We start from the raw sequence: 26,206 nt of genomic DNA, 5'->3' as shown, positions 1-26,206 counted from the left end.
TTGGAAATCCTGTGACCTAGGAAATATCTTTCCATAATTCTTTTTCTACTTCAGTTAGCTGAGGGTATTCCTTTGCATGCAACTAAGAGTCCTGACACCTAAGTTGCTCCACTTTCCCAAAATCAGTGACTAAGCTTTATCTCCTAGACTTACAGAGTGTTAATCTAATGTTAAGTCCCTCCTTCCTATTCCCATTGCCTCTGTCTTGGTTCTGGCTTCATCAGCTACCTAGACTCCAGGCCCCCTTGCTTCAGCACACCTTGCAATATATATACCTTTGCTCACATCTCCTATGGAACTCATCACTCCATCATCTGTACCTTAAAGATACCTCCATTATAGCACCAACCCCACTCCTTTGGAGTCATTTGTTTAAATCATTGAATTAGTCTATCAGGCAGCTATTTAAAAACATACCACAGACTGGGCAGCTTATAAACAACAGAAATTTATTTCTCATAGTTCTGGTGGCTAGAACTCTGAGATCAAGATGCCAGCATGGTTGGGCGAGGGCCCTCTTCTGGGTTGCAGGCTTCTTGTTATATCCTCACATGGGCCAAAGGCTGAAAGAGCTCTATGGATCTCTTTTAAAAGAGCACGAATCCCATTCAGAGGGTTGAAAATTTTAGAAAATACATGAACTCATGAACAAATTCTGTTTCTACTGGACCTAGACTGTTTCCCCTCCCCCAATCCCTACCTTTTTTCATTTAGCAAAAGCCTACCTAGCTTTCAATATCCACCACAAATTGCACCCCTTTTACAAAGCCGTTCTTACTACCCCCAGTCGGAATTGACCATTCTTTCCTCTGGATTCCCAAAGCTCTTTGTTGATAGCTGATAAAGAACTCATCACAAGGCTCATGACTTGATTTATAGTTATTTACTTATTTATATGAGCATCTCTCTAATTAAACATGTATTTATTGAGGACAAGGGCCTATAGTACTTTCCCTTATAATATGCATAGTACCCATAACGGTTAATTTTGTGTCAACTTGGCTAGGCCACGGTACACAGATTTTTGGTCAAACACTAATCTATATGTTGCTGTGAAAGTATTTTTTAGATGAGATTAGTATTTAAATCAGTAAATTTTGAGAAAGGCAAATTACTTTCCATAATTTAGATGAGTCTCATCCAATAAGTTGAAAATGTTGATAGAAAAAAGACTGACCTCCCCCAATGAAGAGGGAAGGCAGCCTCCAGACTGCCTCAGACTTGAGCTGCAACATCAGCTCTTCTCTGTGTCTCCAACCTGTCAGCCTACCCTGCATATTTTGAACCTGCCATTCTCCATAATCCAATTTCTTAAAATAAATCTAAATAGATTATGGCCAGATAGATAGATGGAAAGATAGACTGATCAATCTGTGAGTGTGTGTGTGAGAGAGAGAGAGGGAGAGACCCTGAACAGGTTTGAACTGTGCAGGTCCATTTATATGTGGAGTTTTTTCAATAAATCCATACTACAGTACTACACTATCTGTAGTTGTTTAGATGTGGGACCTTGGATATAAAGAGCCAACTGTAAAGTTATACATGAATTTTCGACTGTGCAGGGGTCTGTGCTTCTACCCCCCCCCCCCGTGTTGTTCAAGGGTTAACTGTATAGATACATACATAGATACATACATACGTACATACATACATACATAATCTACCTATATCTATATATATAAGTGCTATATCATATATAGGATATCCTATTAATTCTGTTTGTCTGAGAACCCTGGTGAATACAGTATTTCTCCAATGTGTGTCCTCCCATGGTAAGTGTTCAGTAACTGCTCCATGAATGGGTGAGCTGGAAGTGAACAGATGAAGTGAATAAGAGAAAATGAAAACTGCTGAAGAATGTGAGGCAATTGAGCACGGGGACAAGGAGAGTGGGGAAAGTCCCGGTGGGCGGAATACCATCCTGAGGGTGAGGCCTCACGAATCCCACCTCTTCTCCAGTTTTCCTAGGCAAGGCCCAGGGCAGACACTGCCTGTTCAGTAATAAAAGCAGTATGTGAGGCCAAAGATTCTTTTGGCTGAATCTCTAAGAGACCAGGGGTCAGATAGGGTAACAGTAAAGAAAGTCCCCAACAGTGAGTCAGTGCCCAGTAAATGCTGCTGCCTGACTAAAACAATGACATGATTCTTATCTAGGCTACACCTAAAGTTCAGTGGCGGAGGCCAGCCATGAACCTCTGTCCTTTCATACAGTGCTTCCCCTTTTGGCTCATCAAACCTGTTGTGATGCCTACATCTTCCTTCACACTTTCCCTGACAATGTTATTCCCAGAACCCCTTATCTCTCAGCACCTTGCACCAGCTAGATGGCCTGTCAGCTCCTTTGAGTTTCCCAGCATTGCACAGCCAGGACTGCGTTTAAAAGCCATCTCACTCTCTAGTCTCTGCAAATACAGGAACTGTGTAAGCAGGTTTTTTTAAAGGGGAAACTATAAAATGTGGACAGTAAATTATATCGCTGTTTTCCCCTCCCATTGAAAAATGGCAGGCTGCTAAGTGGTTTGGAGCTCAGTCAGAATTTCAGATTAAAGGGAGTCGAATCTCAAGCTCACATTACTTCTAGAGCATGAAAAAGAAAGAAGCTTAAATAGTCCCCATAACTGACAGGGGAAAAGGGGGGTGACAGTCATGATTGCTATTTTTGTATTTGTAGATGGATGGAAGGTCTCTGGAGCTTTTTTAAGCCCAAGTATGCCCATTTTAAAGCAAGCCAATTTAAGAAAATCCAGGGTAGCAAAACAGATGAATTGGAACGTATTTCTTCACTCCAAAAGCAATTAAGACAATCTCTATGATTATTAATGGCTTAAAAGTCTACCACAAATGGGTCTCTAATGATCCATCAGCAAAGTATTTCCCTTACTGAAGGTCCTGGTAATTATTTAGAGACTATAATGAGCCATGTCCATGTTGCATTATTTAAAACCTGTATTTACTGGAAGCCTAAACTGAGCAAAGGGTTTCCTACACGTACACAAATGGCCTCTCTTGTCAGATTGAATTGCAAAAGGAAAATTAAAAGTAAATAAAGAATGTAACCTTAAGAACGAGATTACTTGAGATTCAAAATAATATCGTTATGCACTCATTTTTACACAGCATTAACTTTAAACAAAAGATTGAGTACCTAATATTATAGAAGCCTTGATTACACTATTTGTTCATTCCACAGATATTTTGATTAACTAATACCTCTAAAGCAATGTGCTATTCCCTAAAGTGGATACAAAATGAAGGTGATGTTTTCCCTCCAAGAAAGTTGAAGAAATATGCCATTCATATGAACCACTGAAGAAATAAGGTCAAAAATTATAGAGTGCCATGTGAAAGAAACAGATCATAAGCAAAACAAGAATGGGGAGACCAATATGGGCTGAAGTGGTGAGAGATATGAAACTTGAGCTAGCTGCTGAAGAAGAGGTAGATGAGAGGAGGAAAGACAAGAATTTGCCGGCTCTCAGGCCCTATTGTTCAGGCTCTCCCTGTTCTCGGGATTCACACTGAAAGGGTAGACTACAACTCCACAGTGTCCAAGTGACATTCAAACCTGTTTTAATGATGAATCTAGTCTGGAACTCACAGAGCAGTTTTCCTTCTTCTCTCTTCATTAATCTGCCAGCACTAGCAGTTTTCTGCCACAAACGCTTAGCCAAGTGTTGACAGGAATGTAAGTGTTCCAACCTGTTCTCGTCCTCATTACACCCTTATGACGTGTTCTATCTCTATAATAGATATCCTTAATACAACCCCTGACTCCAGTGGATTCCCCTCCAACGGTTGGAAATTTTGTCCATGACCATCCCAGGGACAATAGGTGCTATTTCATTACATTGTAGTAAGGTCAAAGACTTGGAGAAAGATCTGCAGGTTAATTGCCCTAGAATTAAACCTTTGAGTCCCACAGCAGGGACAGAGGTAAGAATCATCTGGCACAAAGAGAACTCCCTCTCTGGCACCAGGCCAAGGGACTGAAGTGTGTGTGTATACACACACACATACACACACACACATTCATATTATATATATATATACACACACACACACTATATATGTACTTTGCTATATATCTGAACCTAACACAACACTGGAAATCAACTATACAGCAATAGAAAGTTTAAAAATCCAGGGCTAGAGGGTAGAGGGCAATCCACTTCGTATACCAAATATGCTAGTTATATTTCTAGATCATGACATCTTTTACTTCCATAGATGGAACTAAAATTTACACTTTACACTTTAAAAATTTCTTTCCCTTACTTTATCTCATGTTCTAAATGCTTTCAAATGAAAGATGCTTCAAAACTAGAAAATATTAGTTTGCTTTATTGTGGTGTAACATATATACAATGTAGAGCCCAAGTCTTACGCATACCCCTCAATGAATGTAACCACCACTCAGGATCATGGTATATGTCATTTCCAGCTCAGAAGACTCTCTTCTGCTCCTCCTCTCAATAATTTTTTTCCTTCATAGCATTGAAGTTTTTTTAAATTACAATTAAAATTGGAAACAATAACTCTCAGCTATGCTCAATCCACTGATGTTTGGGGAAGCTGATTTGATTCACTGATGTGCTTTCAAAGTTCCAAGAAACAGTGATGGAAAAGAAAAAATAAATTACCTGTGTTCCTGGTTTACACCAAGAAAAAGTGTACTACCCCTCACATCCAACCCCCGCCTTTTGAAATCACTCATTAGGGATTTTTTAAAAAATATTTTTAGAAGAATATCGTATCTAAGAAATATTGACAACAGGAATAACAAGTACCAGAAGACAATTACTAGCCTTTAAAAAATTTAAGTCAGAAATATATCCCAATATATAGCCATTACCAACATGTGAGGTCAGTGCAAAGAGGATAAAGGGAGTTGAGCAAAGGGGACACCTTGCCTGGCTATTTTTTGGTGATGTCTTTTGCTAATTTTTATGCTTTAACTTTATCTCACTTAGCATGGAAATAAGATACCGGCATAGATGTCACTGAGGGCAAGAATCAGAAGCAAAAAGCAATTCCCAGAAAAGGGAATATCACACCTTCCTGAGAAAGTTAGACTGGGTTATTTCAGGAAACTATAGACCTAAGACTATTTAAATAGTTAAGCAGGTGACTTTTTTCCCCTGTAGGCAACATAACACAAACCACAGACGAGAAATATCCTGGTGAAAATCAGGCAAAATGAAGAGAAGTTTCACAAATGCTATAAACTATAGACAGAACCGGGAGACTTCACCACAATAACTACCGCCATGGTCAGGGTTTGAAGCACATTCTGTAATTAGTGAAGGTTAAAGTTTTTCAATTTAATTGTCATCTATTTACTGAAAGTACAAGACTGAAATCTTTATGAGAGCCGCAATTACATACTTCTGCCCATCTCTCAACAGCTGTCTGCAGTACTCTAATGCCAACTTTATTTACAACATGATATAACCGAAATTAGCTTTGAGTAAAGAAACTTAGATACAAGCTTAAGACTCTCCCTGGGCTTATGAGGGTCTGTATCTTTCTCCACTCCCTGACATAATCTCTATTCAACATGCACTATTGTCCATGGCAACAAGAGGCAAGGACACCAAGCCTGGCTTCCAATTACCACCTGGTCGATAGCATTAAGAAATACTAGAGTCAAAGCAGAAGAAACTATTGTCCCTCTGCTACCATTTTCTTTCTCATTCTCATGGTCAATAGGACACACAAATCTATGACACTTAAAATTCTTTAACAGCTAATCCATCCCAAAGAAGTTAACAAGTTAAATTACTCCCCTCTCTCCATCAGAGGATAAACCACAATGACCAGTAGACTAGCTTTCTTACAGGTAAACTTATGAATGGATCATGTACTGCTTGGGAGCCCCTTACACACAGTCTCACATACTCAGTTCAGATGTATTGGGAGCCTCCAGCAAACACCTACCATCTTGTGTTCCAAAAGCCTTTCGAACAGCATAGTATAGCAGAAGGCAGAATGATGAACCTCCAATTCCAACTTCAGTGCTAACTACCTGTATGAAATTAGCAACATATCTCACTTCTCTGTGCTTGGGAATGACATGTAGCCACCTCCCAGGGTTGCTAAAAGGAGTAAATAAAGTAAGGCATGTAAAGTACCTACTGCAGCCCCCAACTAAATAAGACCACACATCAGGATTGTATATTGCAGTACAGTTGTGTGTACTTCATATAGAGTCTCTGATCTTTGCTGATCTACCCGAATAAGACATGGTATGACTTGTGTTCCCTGGGAAATGGACTCTGAGATGGCTGTTGCTATGCAGGAGAGTTCTTGAGAAATGCACTCAGGATCAACAATTACAGAGGAGTAAAGGAAATAGGAATGGGCATAGGGAGGAGTTGAACTATATTGCAGTTGTAACAAAGGACTCAGCTAATCCCACAGGGTTCTCTGGAGCTGGGATGGTCCTTCTGAGTTGTACCACTTGAGTCAAGGGACTGAGTTTTATAACCCCATAGTGACGAGTCATTAAACACAGGCCATTTCCCAGGGAGAGGCATAATATCGAGGTGGCTCCCTTCAGCTGAAAGTAATGTCCAGACAGGGATTCAGCTGAGAACTATCAGCCCTCAACAGTCCAGCAACTGAGTGCCTCAGTTTTGAAGAGAAGAATCTCAGCAGTGCCCCACATCCACTACAGCCCAGTACTTGTGCCACTTGTATCCACTGGCTTCATATGATATGCTCTAGGGAAAATCCTCCAAGATTCTGATTGGTCTCTTTTTCTGAGGATGCTGAAAGAGGTTAGTGGGACAAACTCACTGCAGCTGGTCTTGAGGCTGTCATTGTATCCCTCCTCTATTACCCATTCTAGATTCTTCTTACCCTCAACTAGCAGCTCTTCTGGTGTAGGTTGTTTAATTTATGGGGTGACTCAGACCTCATCCCTGAAGGGACTGAGTTTCTAGTCATCATGGCTTTCTCAGGCCATGACTGATATATTTTTCCATTGACTATTTTTTTTTTTTCCAGTACGTGGGCCTCTCACTGTTGTGGCCTCTCCCGTTGCGGAGCACAGGCTCTGGACGCACAGGCTTAGTGGTCATGGCTCACGGGCCCAGCCGCATCCCCTGCATCGGCAGGCAGACTCTCAACCACCACACCACCAGGGAAGCCCTCCATTGACTTTTAAATTGGGCAACAAGTACTTAAAAATCCCCCAGTGGATCACCTAAGGGCCAAAGAGATTTTTCCAGACCTTACTAATGTAGCAGCAGGGTCAATTACTCCTGCCAGGAGGTCGACTCCTTTTTCATAACTGCTGGTCTCTTGGCCTGAGGAATCTGAAGTGATGGAGTTTCAGCATAGCTTAAAGCTTAACAGGATGTAATACTGTTCTTTGATGGAAGTGCTCCTCTTCTGGGAAACAGGACCTCTAAACCCATAAATCCCAGAGTTGTGCGGACAGGAAACCCAAATTCCCCACTGAGTGTGCCACTGAGACAGGTGGTACATGAGGCTGTTCCTACTTCCAACTGTTGGTCCCTGGGTCCATGTATTCTGCCTCTTAGACACATGGAACTATATAACGATGGTTGACTGAGGGGACATACTGCACTTACACCCCATCTTTAAAGGTTATCATCTCTAAGCTGGCACCTCAATAGTGCTTTCACAAGGTCATTCTATCACTCTACTAAGCAAGCAGCTTCTTGATGGTGTGGTATTTAATAAGGTTAGAGAATCCTACAATCATGTATCCACTTCCACACATCCTTTGCTGTAGATAGGGTACCTTGGTTTAATACAGTGTCATGCAAATCCTCTGCTGGTGGACCAAACACTCTCTAGCTCCAGGATAGTGGTGTTCATTGATGTCCTGCAGGAAGGTGAGGCAAACCCACACCCAGAACCTATGCTGATTCCAGGGTGAAAAGAGTTCAATGTAATTAAGCTGTCACCAATTACTGGTAGGTATTCTTGAGGGATGGTGCCATACAGGGGACTCACCATTGGTCTCTTATACATTGAATGCTTTTGTCCCCCCAGTATTCATATGTTGAAACCCTACCCCCACCCACGTGATGATATTAGAAGGTTTGATGATACTAGGTACCTTTGAGAGGTAATTAGGATTAGATGAGGTCATGAGAGTGGAGCCCTCATGAATGGGATTAGTGCCCACATAAGATCCACAAGAGCACTTGCTTCCCTTCTCTGCTCCCCACCATGTAAGGATACAATGAGAAGCTGGCAGTCTGCAACCTGGGAGAGGGCCCTCACCAGAACCTGACTATGCTGACATCCTGATCTCAGACCTCCAACCTCCAGAACTGTGAGAAATAAATTTCTGTTGTTTATAAGTGACCAAGTCCATGGCACTTTGTTAAAACATCCTGAACTAAGACAGTATCTATTGCTGAAATTTGGCCATTCAGTAGCTGCAGTAACTAAATGAACGTTGTAAAGGAGAGCTCATGCTGTTGGGCCCATGTTTAGCCTCCATCACAGCCATCATGGCTATTCCACTTATGTTCCTGTTATGTCAGCATTGAGATGACCAAAGACAGAGACTGGCTAACATCAGCTAAGTCATTTTGAGACTGGCTGAGGCCTGGGACCTGGGACCCTTTACTGGAGCACTTGCACCTGGACAAACGTCTCCTTGAGCAACAGAATACAAAGAAACTATAAGAGACTAAAAATAACTGCATGCATGTGCAGTTGGGGCAAATTATGAGCAATAAGGTAAGAAAAGGCCAAAACCCAACTGCCACTTCTGAGGTGCCAAGAGCAAGAGCAGGGTTCTGCGCATGATCCCTGCACACAGCGCCACCAAGGAGGTGCAAGCAACGGAACCTGTTTCTTGTTCTCACTCCCTCATGCTAGAGCATGAGTCCCAATAAAGCCTTGCCTGAATTTCTCATCTGGCCTCTTAGCAATTTCTGTTGATTAAAGAGTCCAAGGACCCAGGCTGGTAACAATTTGGTCTACTTGGTTGTTTAGTTGCCCTTCCACTATGGATGCTCTCTGGTGGAGATTAACATGTGATATAAATATCTTCACACTATGCCCACTCCCATGTGTCCATCTATATGCTCCTCTCCAGACCTCCTCATCCCCTATCTTCTAATCTTTCTCTTTCCAGTCCCCTAGCTAACCAGATAAACCATTTTCCACAGTCTATGAGTTTATAAATATTCTTACTTCAGGCTACTTCTCTTTCTACACACCATTGCCAGCCATCTGCACTAACCAAGGTCCAAAATCCCACTTTACAGCAGCTTCCTCAGAGCACTTCTGTTACCAAATCTCTTAGGTCTGTTTCCCTGGGAAACAGATTCTGAAGGAAATTTGAGTGCAGAAAGTTCATTGAGGAAGATCCTTGGATCCACGCCTTTGGGGGCGTAGCTGTGGACAGAGAGAAGAGTTGAACTTCAGTGCAGTCGCAACAAAGGATTCAGCTGTCACACTGTGAATCTCTGGAGCTGGGATGGCCCTTCCTCAAAGCAAAGAGACTGAGCTTTAGTCCCCTGCCTGACCAGTCATTGTATGTAGGCTGCCTCTGGGAAGGTGGCACGATTTGCATGAGATAAACCTTGGCCTGAGGGCAATTCCCAGAGAGGGATTTAGCTCAGGGCCCTCAGCTTCCAACTTTCCCAGTTACTAGGGGAATTAGTGACTTGGTTCTGAAGGGGAGATCTAGGTAGTACACCACAGCATCCACTATGTAGTATAAACCCTACAATACACATACACACCTTTATTTTTTTAATGAGACCTAGGATAAGGTCAAGTAACAATGCATTTTTTGCTAGATATTTCTAAGAAAAGTAATGCTCCCCATCCTTCAAAATGCTTAAGACTATTCTTTTACTACAAGGAAAGTACACAAATGATTTATAATAAATCAAGGACAAGGTCAAGAATTTAGATGCTCTTGACACAATGAAACCATAATATAACATCTAACATAGATAAATGTCAGATCAAAATATTTAATTGCACAAACATAGACGAGAGGAGACCTGATAGGATAACATTTCACAAAGAAAATATGCAGGGGAGTTAGTTGCTCCCAAGCTTAATATGTGTCAAGAGTATAACGGCAACTACCAAGAAAGCAAATGTATTTAGTCTCTATTAATAGAAATGTAGTTGCTAGCAGATGTTATGGTTCTGCTGTATGTTCCATAATGGACAACCACATCTGGAGAGATACTCAGTTCTCAACCTCACATTTTAAAAGACACAGTTCAAAACCAGACTGAGTCCTAAGAATAGCAATCAGAGGTCTGAAAATAATGCCCTATGGAGAAAAGCTGAAGGGTATGGGAGTGGTTATTCCAGAAAGAAGAGGCCTCCATGAGGAGGAAGGCAGTCGATTGAATATATTGGGTCTGGGTTTTTCCAGAAAGAAGGACTAGGATTTGTGGGTATAAATTACAGGGAACAGATTTCAACTCAATATAATGAAAAATTTTCAAGCAATTAGAACCGTTCAACACCAGAGCCAGCAGTGATTGGCCCTGCCCTGAAAGTATCCAAGTCAAGGCTCCCCTCAGGGATGCTGGGAGCCCCCCTACCCCACACCAAAACATACACTTTAAAATCTTATTTTTCTAAGGTCAGGGGTTAAGAACTATGACCATACCAGGCCAGAGAAGAAGTAAATTTCAAAAAAAAAGAGGCTAATTTTCCTTTACTCCTCCTTACACACACACACACACACACACACACACACACACAACTCTTCCAAGCTCAGCAAGAGGGCAGGAATCCTGCTTCTATTATTCCCTTTGCCAAGGGAACAGAATCACGGATAAATAACATCTGAAAGATGAAATGGCTAACAGCTCACTAACAAACCAATATAACTCAGATGTTTTTTTATCTCTTATCTAGATATGCCTATCCATACTCTTTCTTAAGAACTCCCCAATAAAACTAGTCATTGTGTGAACTCAAGTAAATTGTCACCTCCTTGGGGCCCAGTTCCCCATTTGGGAATAAATACAGGAGTTGGCGCTAAGTAATGCCTCAATCTCTTTCAGCCCAAGAAGTCTCATAGCCCAAGGGAAGGAGTATTGTTTTTATTACGAATGACTTAAAAGTTATTAGTTATCCAGAAGCAACTTCTTTTTTTCTGGCTACACAAAGTAGTCCTAGAAGATCTGTTTGTTGTTAAAATCTATGACTTAGTAAAACACCCGCAAAAGTGCAAAAGATAAAGAACTCCCAGGAAGAAAAATCTCTAGAATAATCAGAGATGTTTGTTTGGTTTGGCTTTTCACTCATTTTTATTTTTTCCTGTGAGTTCACAGAAAAGTTTCAAAAATCAACTGCTCTACATTAGGTATACATGACTAGGGGAAGTCAGCTGACTTTAGGGACTCTGTGTGAAAAAGAATATCCACCTAAAAATGATGCTTTTTTTAATAAAAAGAGAGGACATTGGGAAACTTTTCTCTTTTTTTTTGGTAGAAAACATTGTAGAATACTATTAAGATAGGAACAGAACTGACTGGGATTTTTTTAAGGAACAGGTATGTTATGTTACACATGTGTTTCAGGAGATTTGTATAATATTTTAAAAGCTTATCATCTTATATTTGAATCAAAGTTCAACAAAAGAATTAAAATATATATTATATGACATTATTAAAATTATTTAAAATATAATCAAGGTATTATTAAATAACTTTTCATCTGAATCCAAAAAAGGGAATTCCCTGGTGGTCCAGTGGTTAGGACTCCACGCTTTCACTGCCTAGGGCCTGGGTTCGATCTCTGGTTGGGGAACTAAGATCCCACAAGCCATGCGGCACTGCCGAAAAAGGTAAAAAATGTATTTTATTTTCTTTCCATCTAGGAGCAGCATTCTAGATAGCAGAGTGAGGAGCTGACTAGAAGGCATACCTTGGATGGTAACAAAAGGCACATCCCTCCTTAAACATGTACCTCAAACCTAACACAGATCTGAAATATTTATATTTGCTATTACCGTGGGTTCTGGTACTCTGGTCACTGCTAAAATACACTATACTCTCTGAAAGAACAACACAACTTAGTAACATTTATTTTCGGATAATCAACAGATTAGTCATCTTAAATGCTAGTCACAAGCAGCATTAAAAGTAAGTGTAATCTTAATCTATATTAATAGAAGTGTAATTTCATAATGAAGAAAATAAAACCCAGGGAAAGAAAATGTCAGTATAATCTGGGAGAGGGGTGGGAGTAAAGAAGGTGAAAGAAGGTCAGAAGGTGGAGGTGTCCAGATGGGAGGACCTAGTGAAGGAGCAGCAAAGTGGGAGAGGGTGTGGGAATTCTGGAGGTAGCACTGAGTTTCTGGGCCTTGGAGCTGAGGAAAAAGATGCGTGACTTGAAGGATGGGTCATGCACCCAAGTTTAAATGAGGAATTAGCTAATGTTTGTGAGGTGCTTTGCCCTTTACAAAGTACTTTCATATTGTTGATAGTATTTAATCCATCCACCATCTGAGTTGGCATCTATCTATTATTCTCATCTTAAAGATAGAAACCAAAGCTGAGATGAAATGATTTGCCCTGATTCACAGGAGGTCTTTAAATTCCGATCTCACACACTCATCACACACCAGAGAGCAGCTTCAAGATGGTTTTTGGTTTATTTTACCAACTTTGCAGATATTAGATGGAAAATGGACTAGTTAAAAATAAATAGTACTGAATATACCACACTTTATACACTTCAAAGTGCATTCACATACAGTCTGTTGTTTAGTCCTCGGGAACTGTTATCTCCATTTTATAGATTTAGGAAATTGTGACATAGAATAACTCAAAATTCTATAAGAAAGCATTGATGTTGCACTACAAGTAAAGTCCACCAAGTCTGGCTTTTCCTATACTATCATGCTGGATCCCTTTCCTGGTGTGTGGCCTTTGCAAAGCTGATATCAGGATGAGTGAGACCATGATGAATGAGACTTATAGAAAAGAAGACTGGAAGGAGAAGCAAAATATTCACAGGACACACAGAAATCGAATAGGATTCCATATTCAGAAGTTACATTAAACTGGTTTGAAAAAACCTACAAGTTAAAATATTAATAGCAACAACAACAATAAGTGCTTTGGAAAGGAAAAAACAAGGTCTGTGCTAAAAATCACCACACAGGTCTCCTATAACTGTTGCCCACACCACCAAGAAATGCAATATGAAAGATCAATGTACATTAAAAATAAACCACAGGGCTTCCCTGGTGGCACAGTGGTTGGGAGTCCGCCTGCCGATGCAGAGGACACAGGTTTGTGCCCCGGTCCGGGCAGATCCCACATGCCGCGGAGCGACTAGGCCCGTGAGCCATGGCCACTGAGCCTGCACTTCCGGAGCCTGTGCTCCGCAGCGGGAGAGGCCACAACAGTGAGAGGCCCGCGTATCGCAAAAAAAAAATAATAATAATAAAATAAAATAAAAAAATAAACCACAACAACTGAATAGATAAGAGGCATGATGATCCCCATCTGAGCTGCCAAAATAATTGTGTCTAGTTTTTGTAAAGCTGTACTGCAGGGGGGAAGGCATCTTGATATCACAGATGGGGGAAATGATTTTACTGACTAAGCTCATCATATATGTGATAGACAATCAGTAGGTATTTTACTTTTATAGGGCAGTGGGTAAACATTCCCAGGAAAACTGAATAACATTTGAATAAGATTTCATTTATTGCAGCTGACATATTTCCTTTTTTGAGCTCCCTGTTCTGTACTATTTCATCTTCAATAACAGATGAAAATGTATTTGTGAAAAGTCGTAAGTGATACTAATATTCTGCTGATACTCTTCTTCAAGACGAAGACTGCTTATGTCATGTTGCAGTTGGTTTACTGATTTTAAAAACTGCAAAATAAAGACCTGAGAAATAATTAGCTCAGCAATTCCTGACCTCAATTTAGTAATGCAGTTTTCTACCCATCGCACACCAGGATATCTGCAATTATTCCAAAGCCTATTATGGATTTTTTCCAAAAGTCTCAAAATAAACCAAAAATAATAAGTTGAAAAACTTTTAGGAGATAAGGTGGCAAAAGAGCGTCACAAAATTGCATTACAGGTACTGAATACAAGTCTAAAAAGAAATCTGGAGATCAATTAGATCACAAGTCTAAAAAGAAGTCTGGAGCTGAATTAGACCAGTGGTTCTCAACCTTAGCTGAACAGTAGAATCCACTGGGAGTTTTTTTTTAAAACACCTCAGATGAATTAAATCAGAATATTTGGGAGTAGGACATAGGTATGAGTATTTTTTTCAGGTTCCCCAGGAGATTTCAATGTACAGCCAAGGTTGGAAACAACTGGAATAGAACCATTAAAAGACTAAATCCTTCAAATGGTGCTATCTTCTGTTAGGCTTAAGCGGGGTGGTGGGGGGATTATGTTAAACAAAGTGAGAGCTGGCTGAATCACCGCCTAACTCCATGCCTAAGGCAAGTCTTCAATTCTATGAGTCTCCAAACTTCCTCAAAGGGCCTGCCACGAAGAAGAAACTAAATGAGAGAACACGTGAAAGCACCTAGCCCACTACTTGCTACATAAAAGCACTGAATAAATCTCCCTTCCCTCCCCTTCCATCCCTCCAAGGGTTTTAGGTAAACACTACTTCTGACCAAATGGATTATAAACTAATAGATCTAAACACAGGGCACAACTGTTCCCAAAGAATTTTTCTTTTTTTAAATGTATTTCTTTTTATTTTTGGTTACGTTGAGTCTTTGTTGCTGCACGCAGGCTTTCCCTAGTTGTGCTGAGTGGGGGCTACTCTTCGTTGTGGTGCACGGGCTTCTCTTGTTGCTGAGCATGGGCTCCAGGTAAGCGGGCTTCAGTAGTTGTGGCACACAGGCTCAGTAGTTGTGGCTCACGGGCTCTAGAGCGCAGGCTCGGTAGTTGTGGCGCATGGGCTTATTTGCTCTGCGGCATGGGGGATCCTCCCAGACCAGGGCTCGAACCCATGTCTCCTGTGTTGGCAGGCAGATTCTTAACCACTGTGCCACCAGGGAAGCCCCTCCCAAAGAACTTTTAGGCAAATACAACTACAGCCATTCTTTGGCCAATAATGGAAAAGAAATATGCAGAGTCTTCAATTCACTAATGAACCTCATGCCAAAAGCTCATCTAAAAATTGGTTGGTTGAAGCAAAAATGGGATGTCATATTTTGCCAGTTAGCTAAGCCAAAAGATTTGATAATCACCAGTGTTGGCAAGAATGTGGAAAAAGAAGGTTGTGGAAATGTAAATTAGTACAAACTTTTTTTGGAGAGCAATTTGACAGTATCTATCAAAAATTTAAATGTACATACCTTCCATCTAACTAATCTGTTTCTGGACATCTATCCTAGAGACATACCTGCACATGACTACACAAAGAGATATTATTATGTTTTTGGTTTTGTTTTTCTTTCACGGAATTTATGACTTTGTCAAATTCTTTCTTTGTAGTCCATCTTTGTACTAGAAGGTAAAGCCCTGTGGGAAGAGGTTCTTCAGCCTTGTTCACCAAGTGAGAAGGGCCAGGCTTGTCAACAGGGCCCATGTTATGCTAATATTTGCTGCCCACAATGTCATGCTGCTAGAAATACACATTTCTTTGGTTTCTGATGCACTATCTCAATCAATCGATTCATGGCTCATTTTATTTACTTTATTTTAAATGATATATAAACACTCATGAATACCCCATCGAACCTAAACAATGATATTAACAATAACTAATATCTATTTATATGCTCTCCCCATGACGTCCTCTGTGTGCCCTCCACCCTCACCGCTTCAGGGGTAACCAACCACTATCCTGAACCTTGTGTTTATTATTCCTTAGCTTGTTTTTCAATGTTACAAAAATGGTATTGTACTATATATAGTTTCCTGGGATTTTCTTTTTTCACTAACATTTTGTGACAGATTCATCCAAGTGTCATGGATATTTGTACTTTCATTCATTGCAAGTAAATATTACATTGTGAGAATTAACTACAATATATTTATCTATTCTCCTATAGTTGGCATTTTTGTGTTTCCATTTTGTGCACACTCTTCCTGACATTTTTATAGCACCAGGTCGACTTCTGGCAGGAAACCTGGTTGCCATCACACTAACCCTATCGCCTATAAGAATCACTGATGGGCTCCCCTAACAGGTTTAATTTCTCTCCCCACTCCCTCCCCCAACCAGACTGGTTCAAGAGAGGGAACCCATAAAAGGGGCAACACTCCTTTTAAAAGGCAGCACTTGGCAGCAAACATTTATTGGTATAACTGGTCCCTTCCAGAACTATTCTGTTACCTCCAACCCCAGGCTGGCTGCTTACTTTGCCCACCTGCCAGAATTTTAAAGATATTTTAATTTGAAAGACAAATTCCTAAACAGTTTGATTTCAATACTTTATTCCCATCTTTGCAGTCAACTGCAAAGAGAATTTTAGCTACTGTTATTAACGCCAACAGATATTCTTGTTTAGCACTAATACTTGACATCAAATGCCAAAAAATGCACAGAGGGGCTCCTTGACTGGTAAACACACGCACGCACACACACACACAAACACTAGCCTGAATAAAAAATCTAGTAACAGTAGCTACATATACCCCATTTTATTTCCTCTCACTAAGATATGACATACAAGATTTAAAGCAATTTAGGAAAAGAAGAAAGAATAATCTATGCATTGTCTTGTCTATATTTTTTTTTTAACTTAATTTAGAATAGTGCCCAAGTTGTTTGTAATGCCTGTATAAATACTGCTTTGGTCTCATCAGTATTTTACGATCTTTTTTGGTGTTCCCATTGTCCAAAGACCTCAAATTACAGAAATCATTTCTTTTTAATTAGGTTTTTATTTAATTTTTTATTTTTTGGCCATGCCACGCAGCATGCGGGATCCTAGTTCCCCAACCAGGGACTGAACCCACGTCCCCTGCAGTGCAAGCACAGAGTCCCAACCACTGGACCACCAGGGAAGTCCCTAATTAGGTTTTTTTCAAGTTGCTGCCTCCACCCAGGAAAGTGAAAACAAGAGGGACCACCAACTAGGGACCATCAAACTAAAAATAGCCATGTAGATAACCACAGGCCTCACCCTGCACCTCTCTGTTCAGATTACAGGGGTTAAGTGTTAGGGTATGTGTTTTGCTAAAACCATGGCCTCAAATTCCTAAACACACACTCACCAGTCCTGCTCTCTACCATGGCCTACATTCTCTGGATCAAGGAACAACCGTCCACCTTGCCTCCCCGTCAGCTCCTGCACACACTCAGCCCTGCCCTTCCATAGCCCCTCAGCCCTGTCACTTCTGATAGCCCCTTCCTCAGTCCTGCGTGGCTGCAACGGGGAACACTGGTGGAGGACATCCAGCCTGCAAGCTACCTTCAACCCCAGCAGGAACTGGAATGCTACTCAACAGTCCCTTCTGGAGCCCATTTGTGAGCAACTAACTGTTCCTGGCCCCCCAAACAGCTAAGAAAACCAAGCCTTCCTAACCTTTTTGCCCTGTGGCCAGCGCCACTCTCTTCCCAAAGACTACTGAGATCATCAGTGTGAACTTCCTCAACATCTCACACCTCTCCAGCCCACGCTTTTACCTATTTTTATCCGTATCCATCTGTGCCAGCTTTCCTCTCATTCCAAAGGAAGTGACCTCCCTTTCCTGGTTTCTGGCTAATTCCTTCACCTGTGCTGGCAAATTCTACCCCTCCCACATAGTGCAGAATCACCCTTATTCTTTCTCTCTCTAGTTTCGCTACTTCCCCACACACCCAAGAGTTCATTCTTAAAACCAACAAACAAAACTCCACCATCCCTATTTTTCCCTTTCCCCTCGCAAAAAGAACAGAGGACAATTCCAGCCCAGGTCCACTTCATACCTCCTGTCCACTCTTGCACAGACTGCAATCTGGATTCCAACCCTACCGCTCCACTCAAGGGGCTCTGGCAAGACTGTAACACCACCCTCACACACACACACACACACACACACACACACACACACACACACACACACTCACACACACACACACACACACACACACACACACACACACTCACTCCCAGCTGCTAAATCAAATGCTTTTTTTCTTTCCATGAAAACCTTAGCTGACCTCTTTGTGGCAGTTGACGGTATTAACCACTCCCTTCCTCCTGAAATTTTCTTATCTCTTGGCTTATAATTCTTGCTTCTCCTCTTAACATATATGACTATTGTTTCCTTTTCTCATTCCCCTTTTCTTGCCTCCTGTTCTGTTGCCGTCCTCTTAAAATGCTCATGTTCCCTATGGCCCTAACGTTGGCCTTCTACTCATTACTCTGAGCATATGTTCATTAGAAAGTTCTACCTCCCTAATATCCATTCTGAAGCCGCCACTCCTCACAGAGCTATAGACCCATACAGCCAGCTGTCCTCGGGGCATCTCAAGATAATCCCCCTCATTCCCAACCTACCCACCCCCCAAACCAACAACCCAACCCTCCTGATTTCTCTTTCTAAGTGAATGTGAGCACCATCTGCCTAATTCCACCCAAGTGGGATCCCTGAGAAGTCTGATGGCAGCTCCTCCACGTTCATTCAGTCAGTCCCTGAAGCTTATATAATCAACCTCCTTAACATCATTACCATCTACTCTCCCCTTCTTCATTCCCATTGTTTCTGCCTTAATTCAGACTCTTTTCATCATTAACATTAATAAGAACTACGTTTACTGAGAGTACTGTATGCTGAGAACTTCTCATACATAATCCTCACAACAGAAAATAGGTACGGAGGTACTGTTACCCATATTTTTACAGATGAAAAAAACTGACATCCAGAAAAGAAAACCAGATGCCCAAGTTCACTCAGTCAAGAAGTGGTACAGCCAGGGTCTATCCAAATTTAAGTCTTCCTGGCTGCAAAGTTCGCATCCTCTCCTCCATTTTAGCAACCTCCTGTTGCAATAGCTTTCTAACTGGTTTCCCTATATTTTGTCTCACATGCCGAGTCTAACCCAATCTATCAGACAAAATAGGCTTTCCTTTTTTAAAAATCATTTTTATTGTGAAAATAATACACATTCAGAAAAAGTTCATAAAATAAGGATAGCTTAAATTATTATAAAGTCATCTTTCTAAAATGCAAATCTAATCTTATTCCTGACATTTTCCTAACCTTTTCAACGTCTCCCCACTGCCCTTCGGGTAAAGTTAAACCTCAGCAAAGTGCAGAGGGTCCTCTGGCATGCAACCTCGGCCTGCACCTCTGCCTCATCTCCCGCCAGGCCACACGTCCCACCCTATGCTCCAGCCTCACAGACTGCATCTCCATGCTCTGGGCTTTGATCTGACGTGGCTCCCAGCTGAGCATCTGGGGTGCGTTCTTCTCCACTCCTTGCTATACCCCCTCCATTGGATACTTACTTTGCTTTTTGGGAACTATGTCTTACTGTTCTTTTCAGAAGATGCTGTGTCTAAAGAGAAAAGGACTCTTGGCATCACTGCGTGGACAAAGCAGTGCAGCTTATAAAAGACTCTGCTGTTCACATGGATCATCAAAACCAGTGAAATTCTAACATACTTAGGACATGTTTACTCTGTCCCCCCAAAAAAAAAGTGGAGATTTGAGGCAATCATTGTTGGTCACTTATGGTGAGTTGGAGGAAGGACTCTACTTTGACTAAAGACTACACTTCAGTAATTTCCACTCATAGCCCCTTACCACCCCAAAACTCAGGTCAAAGCGGTTAGTAATGTTAATTATTATTGCCATTATTTTATGCAACCCATCTAGCTATATAAGCTAGAACCCTCAGACACATCCTTGACATTTCTCTCCTTGCCCCCTCAACCTATCACAATGTCCTATTTTGCTTCCTAAACCATCTTTCGAAACTGTCCACACCCGGTGATGCTGGTTATCTCCAGCATCACTTTCCTCATGCAAGCTACCCTTGTGTCTCAGCCGGAGCACCTGGTTAAGCTTCTTAGCTGGTCCACAAAATACACTCTGGCCTCTTCTCATCCATTCTCCATTTTGGAGTTAATTTTGCAAAGCAAAAATATGATCATATCACCACCCCACCCTTTAATCCCTGCATGATTAAACTTTTTAATGTCTTTACTTATACAACAAAGCCAATGCTGTTTAATATTTCCAGCCTCTAGAACAAGATTTGGCATACAGTAGGCATTCAATACGTTTTAATTAAATGAATAAATGAATATAACCTTCATCTATATTCTTCCTTTCTCTAATTGAGAATTCCAGAACTGACTTTCTTTCAGATCTGTGTTCCCTCTAATCACTTGGCTTTTCCCTCTGTTTTTCACTCTCTGTCTTTCCTCCTTCTCCAAGTTAATTCCTACCTTCTTCCTTCATATCAGAATGTAACCATCATATCTCCAGAGCAGCCTTCCCTAACCAACCTGTCTAGTCCAAAGTCCTCCATACAGGCTTTCATTGCATCATGAGCCTCTTCTCCACAGTGCTCATCACACTTGCAGTTTCATATGTGCTTGTGTAATGACTTTACTGATGTCCACTGCCCTGCTAGCCTGTAGCACTATGAAGGCAGGACTGTGTCTGTTTTCCCTCATCAATATATCCCAGGTACTTAGCACAGTGTTTGACATTCAGGAGACATTCAATAAATAGTGAACTGATTAATAGACACATTATAAATTAATGTGCAGAGTGCCCACCCCTTTTACAATTGCATTTTAATATAGATCTGGAACCTAGAAGCTCATTTGCGAGTCAAATCACAGAAAATGGTTCTCTTTCTACTCTCTTTTCCTTGAAAGTCCTTAATGAAGTCAAAAGTACAACTTCTGAACTCCCAGGACACAATGCTTTTAAATATTATTTCACTTGAATAGTTACAGGACAATTGTCCTTTTTTAAAAGATACTTTTCTGGGTTTTGAGATCCCAAAAATAAAGAAGGAGGCAAAATTTGCAATAATTAGCCTGAACAAAATAAAAATCTCTCTAACCTAAAGCAAGATCTTTCCTATTACCAATGAAGTATAAAATTTTTTCTGGACAAAAGAAACCTATTTAGGTTTAAATACAAATAAGGAGGCTCGATGCTTCTTGGGGTTTACTGATGTGCATGCAGGATGTTTGTTTTTAAAGAAATCACAATGTTTTAAGCATCAATTCATGTAGTTTGTCATAGTCCTGACATTTCTAGCAAAAAATTAAACCATTAAATCATACAGTTTTTAAAAGACTGATGCTAATATGTTTTTATAGGAACTATGTCTTATTAATCTTTTGGTAAGATGCTTTGCCAAAACGAAAAGAGGTCTTTTGCCACACGGCAGGCCAAAGGCAGTGCCATCCATTACAAATCCTGCCACTTGCATGGGAACGAATCATCAGAAACAGAGAAGTCCTAACATTCTTAGGGCATATCTTTCTTCTCTGAAATGGAGATTTGATGCAATCATTTTAATTTTTGGATAATTTATAGTGATGTGGAGATGGAGTATAGAGTCCTCTCTGGTTAAAGGCTACACCAGAGCTGTTCCCACCTCTGCCCCACAACTCAGGTGTAGAACTGAGTTAATAATACTCATGACACTCTGGCCTAATAGGTTGGTGCTATGTCCCTCCCTTGTATTTAATTCTTTTAGTCATGATTCCCTCAACCATTCCTCTCCCTATGGGAAGCACTCACTCTAATATGTTTACTATCTAAGTCATTGGATATATATACGTATCTTTATAAAGTACAAACACAGGCCTACAAGGCTATCCATGATCTGGTGCCCACTAACTCTGACTTTGTCTCCTCCCATTCTCCCACATCTCATTCTACTTTAGCCACTCTGGCCTCCTAGCTATTTCTTGAACTTAACATGCACACCTCAGGGCCTTTGTCCTTGCTGTTTCTTCTGCCTGACACACTTATTGATCAGTCCACATGGCTCACTCACTTCCTTCATGTGTTTGTCCAAATGTCGCTTTGTTTTTAAAAAGGCGGAGGGAGAGAACTTTCCCTAATCGTCCTATTTTAAAGAGTAATCCCCCTTATCACTTTCTGCCTCTGTACCTTGGTTTTACTCAGTTGTAGTTATTGCCACCTGAGATACTTTTTGTACCTATCTTTGCTTTTTGTCTTTCTCCTTCAGTAGCATGAGAGGCAATAGGGCATCCTGGTTAAAAGGCAGACCCTAGAGATAGAGTTACTAGGCTTGCATTCTCACTCTACCACTTATTATGTGGTAGAGTGCACAGCAGGCAGTCCTATGCCTTAATTTCCTCTGCTCTAAAATGCGGATGCTGGTAGTATTTACTTCATATGGTTACAATTTGATCTGCGACACAATCTACACTATTTAAGTATTACCTGCTATTACTATTTTACATTTATTTTTATTATTAGAATTAAGCTCCATGAAGGCAGGGACTCAGTTTTCTTTGTATTCCCATTTACTCATTAAATAAATGCTATTTTGCATGTGCATAGTTTTTTAAAGAAAAAATTTTAGGTATAACATGCATATAGAGAAATGAACATGGTACATATACAGCTCAGTGAATTTTCACAAATAAACCCATGAAACTACCACACCTGTTAAGAAATAAAACATTACCAGCTCACCAGAAGCCCAGCCTAATAACTCTAACCTCTCCCAAAAGGAAACTACTATCTTGACTCCTATCATTATAGATTAATTTTGCCCATTTTTTAAATTTATATAAATAGAATCATATAGTTAGTACTCTATTGTAACAGACTTCTTTCATTAGTTGTAGCATGGAGCAGTCATTTATTCATTCTCATGACTGTATAGTATTCCAGTGAACACTGGATTCCATTACAGTCTTCTAATGTGGAACTATACTATCATTTATTTACCCATTCTCTAGTTGATGGACACTTGGGTGGCTGGTTTCCAGTTTTGGACTGTTATGAATGGTGTTGCTACAAATATTCTCAGACATGTCTGGCGCACATAGGCATTCATGTGTATATACCTAGAAGATGAGTTTACTGGGAAATAAGGCATGCTTTTGTTTAGCTCTAGTAGATCCTGCCCAAAAGTTTTCCCAAATGGTTTTACCAGCTTACACTCCTTATAGCACGAGGTCAAAGTTCCAGTGTTCATGTATTTTTAAGCAACATAAATATTATACAATAGATTTTATTCTCTTTCCCACTTTTTTCACTGAATACTAAGCTTTTATGGTCTATATATGTTGCTGTACACTTATTCCCTCTAACTACTGCATAATATTTAGTATGCTTCCATCAATTGAATTCTTTTTCTGATTATTTGGAATGGTGCTTGTCAGTGTAGCAGGCTTTTGTCTGCCTGCCCAGCAACCATTCCCCTCTTCTTCCATCCTGACAACTAACTGTGCTCATTTACATAGACAAGTGCTCCAGCCCCAGCCCTCAGAGGTGACTCTTAGGTCATCCAAACAAATCCGGTACTTTTATTTCCCTTGTGACCCTCTTCTGGCCAAAGAGACTTGAAGAGAAGTCTGTGCAGGATGGAACAGTGGGAAACAGGCTTCTTCTGCAAAGGTTTCTTACTTAGTTTTTCTACAGAAACACAAGGAAGATGTTCTCTTTTCTTACCTGGACATTGGTGTGAGATTGTGATAGCTGGAACTGCTGCAGCCATCTTGTGACCAGGGAGGGAGCTGGATGAAAGATGAAAAAAAACTGAGTCAATCATTACAGCACTAAGCCAGGAGCCAGGCTACTTCCAGACTTGCTAGATGAGAAAATTATTTTAATTGGATTTTCTTACTTGCAACCCAAATGGTCCCATTACAACAATTAAAATATTAGCATTGGCTTGTTCTTTAAAAGTTATTTTGTATTTAAAGTAGATTCATATAACACCATATCTCAGCCCCTTTACTTTGTTTTATATAATTTCAGTTTGATGCCCTTTATTCACCATGAGTTTAATTTTATGACACTGATCACCTAGCAAACAGTATCTCTTTCAACTTACTGTTCAGCATGTGCAACTTTTTCATTTATAATTTTAGAACATAGTTGACTTTGCACATAAGTAAGTAAGGAGCTCCCATAAGTAAGGAGCAGGGCTGGAATTTGAACCCAGCCCCATGAATTTATAAAACACATGCTTTTAGCCACTTTGCTATACGATTCATCTAATTTTTTACTGTGATAACTACATGCATATTTAACACCAGATGAGAGATGCCGTAATAAAGTTTTAGCCGTTTAAAGTAAGCTAAAACAATAATTATAATATCTAACATTTATTGGGCACTTCCTGTGTGCTATGCAATCGTTCTGAATGTTTTAAACATATTTACCAATTTACTCTTTGCCAGATTTATCTTTAGATAAATAATGAATTATTTGAGAATAAACAGAGCAGCCTCAAGGAAAAGTAGGACTCAAATAATATTCTGATCATATTTAACATAGAAATAAACTGGAGGACAATTATTGTTTCATTATATCACCTAGGAACTTTTTCTCTTGTAATGGACCAAAAAAGTCCCAAATCAAACTGACCTAAGCCAAAAAGAGACTATTGACTTAAAAAGAGACTATTGACTTATGTGACTGGGAAATCTCCAGAGGCAGAACTCCTCTAAGTAGGGATGGATTCTGGGCTCCAAAATGTCCCACAGCTCATTTTTTCCATCTTTTCATTCTATCCCTATCAGCTACCCCCATTCTGTTGGCTTCTTTCTCAGACTCTAGTTGGTGGTTCCTGTCACCTCCAAGTACTCCCTTTCTGATGGCAAGATAAGAGGCAGCAGCTCTCCCACCTCACATATATTCAAGTTAAAAGCCAGAGCGACTTTTCTAACAGTCCTAGTATTACTCTGACTGCCCTGGCTTAAGTCACTGCCCACTGAAACTATCCTGTGGCAAAGGAGATGCAATTCCCTTACTTTTGGTTACAAGTAAGGAGATTTTGGTGAGGACAGGGAAACTCACTGATTGCCTTAGGCCAGAGTCGTGGCTCTACCTCTAGGACCAAAGGGTGAGGCTTCAGCCATATGAACTGGGAATAGGGGCAGAGAGGTCGGTCCTCAGAAGAAAATCAGTGAAATGAATGCTATTGCAGATGGTCCTCCAATGAACCACACCTCCTGTTTTTCACACCTTTTGTAGTCCCCTCCCTTCAAATCTGGGCCCTTTGACTAGATTTTTTTTTTTTTTTTTTTTTTTTTTTTAGATTTTTTTTTTTTTAATAGACCCTTATTTTTAAGAAAAGTTTTAGATCTATAGAAAAAATAAGGTCATAGTACACACATTTCTCACATTGCCCCTCACCGAATTTCTCCTATTATTAACATCTTATATTTTCATGGTATATTTGTTACAATTAATGAAAACTTATTAATACAGTATTATTAACTAAAGTCCATATTAATTTATTCAGATTTCCTTAGCTTCTGCCTAATGTCATTTTCTGTTCCAGGACTGCATCCAATATACCACATTACATTTTCTTGTCATTGTCTCCTTTGTTTCCTCTTGGTTGTGACAGTTTTTCAGAATTTGTTTTTGATGACCTTAACAGTTTTGAGGGATACAGATCAAGTATTTTGTAGGATGTCCTTCTATTGGAACTTGTCTGATGTTTTTCTCATAATTAGACTGGGGTTATAGGTTTTTGGAAGGAAGATTACAGGAGTAAAGTGTCATTTTTATCACAACATATCAAGGATACATATTGTCAACATGATTTATCACTGTTGATACTGACCTTGATCATAAGGCTGAGATACTCTTTCTTTCCCCTGTTCTATTCTGTGCTGTTTGGAAGGAAGTCAATAGGAGCAGCCCACACAAGGAGCGGGGATTCATGCTTCCCCTTTTTGAGGGTGGAATATCTACATACATAAATTATTTGGAGTGCCACTTCAAGGGAGATGTCTTTTCTCCCACATTTACTTATTTATTTATTTTTTTAATCATTCATTTATATCAGTATGGACCCAATGGATCCCTATCTTATATTGTACTTTGGTTGATAATCCAATATTATGTATTTATTTTATTGCTCAAATTGTTCCTGCTTTTGCTGTCGGGAGTTACATAGGTTGGCACCTGTGTATGACTAGCTTTCTACTAACTGAATGAAACAAATTCAGTTTCATTCAGTGATGCTTCCAAAGCTGGGTTACCAAAAGCCTTGCAGCTTCTGCAAGACTCCCTTGAAACTTTACTCTAGGAGAAACAGCCACCATGTAAAAATTCTAAC

At 40.2% G+C, this 26,206-nt stretch overlaps 1 protein-coding gene across 3 annotated transcripts in view; it reads right to left on the bottom strand.

The window, feature by feature from the left end:
- The window catches only part of LOC307184301 (uncharacterized protein), a 594,345-nt gene that overhangs the window by 491,686 nt on the left and 76,453 nt on the right, over positions 1–26,206 (bottom strand). For all 3 annotated transcript variants that reach the window (XR_013827691.1, XM_079917672.1, XM_079917673.1), the window contains exon 3: positions 23,581–23,645. Coding sequence is in view for 2 of the 3 variants with exons in the window: in XM_079917672.1 (XP_079773798.1) it covers positions 23,581–23,626 (46 nt within the window). In the remaining variant the exon portion in view is untranslated. The remainder of the gene's footprint in view (positions 1–23,580; positions 23,646–26,206) is intronic.

This window comes from Stenella coeruleoalba (genome assembly GCF_951394435.1).
Source record: "Stenella coeruleoalba genome assembly, chromosome: 3".
NCBI classification, from domain to species: domain Eukaryota; kingdom Metazoa; phylum Chordata; class Mammalia; order Artiodactyla; family Delphinidae; genus Stenella; species Stenella coeruleoalba.
Note: the sequence above shows the minus strand (reverse complement) of the source record. Positions and strands in the feature narration are given on the sequence as shown.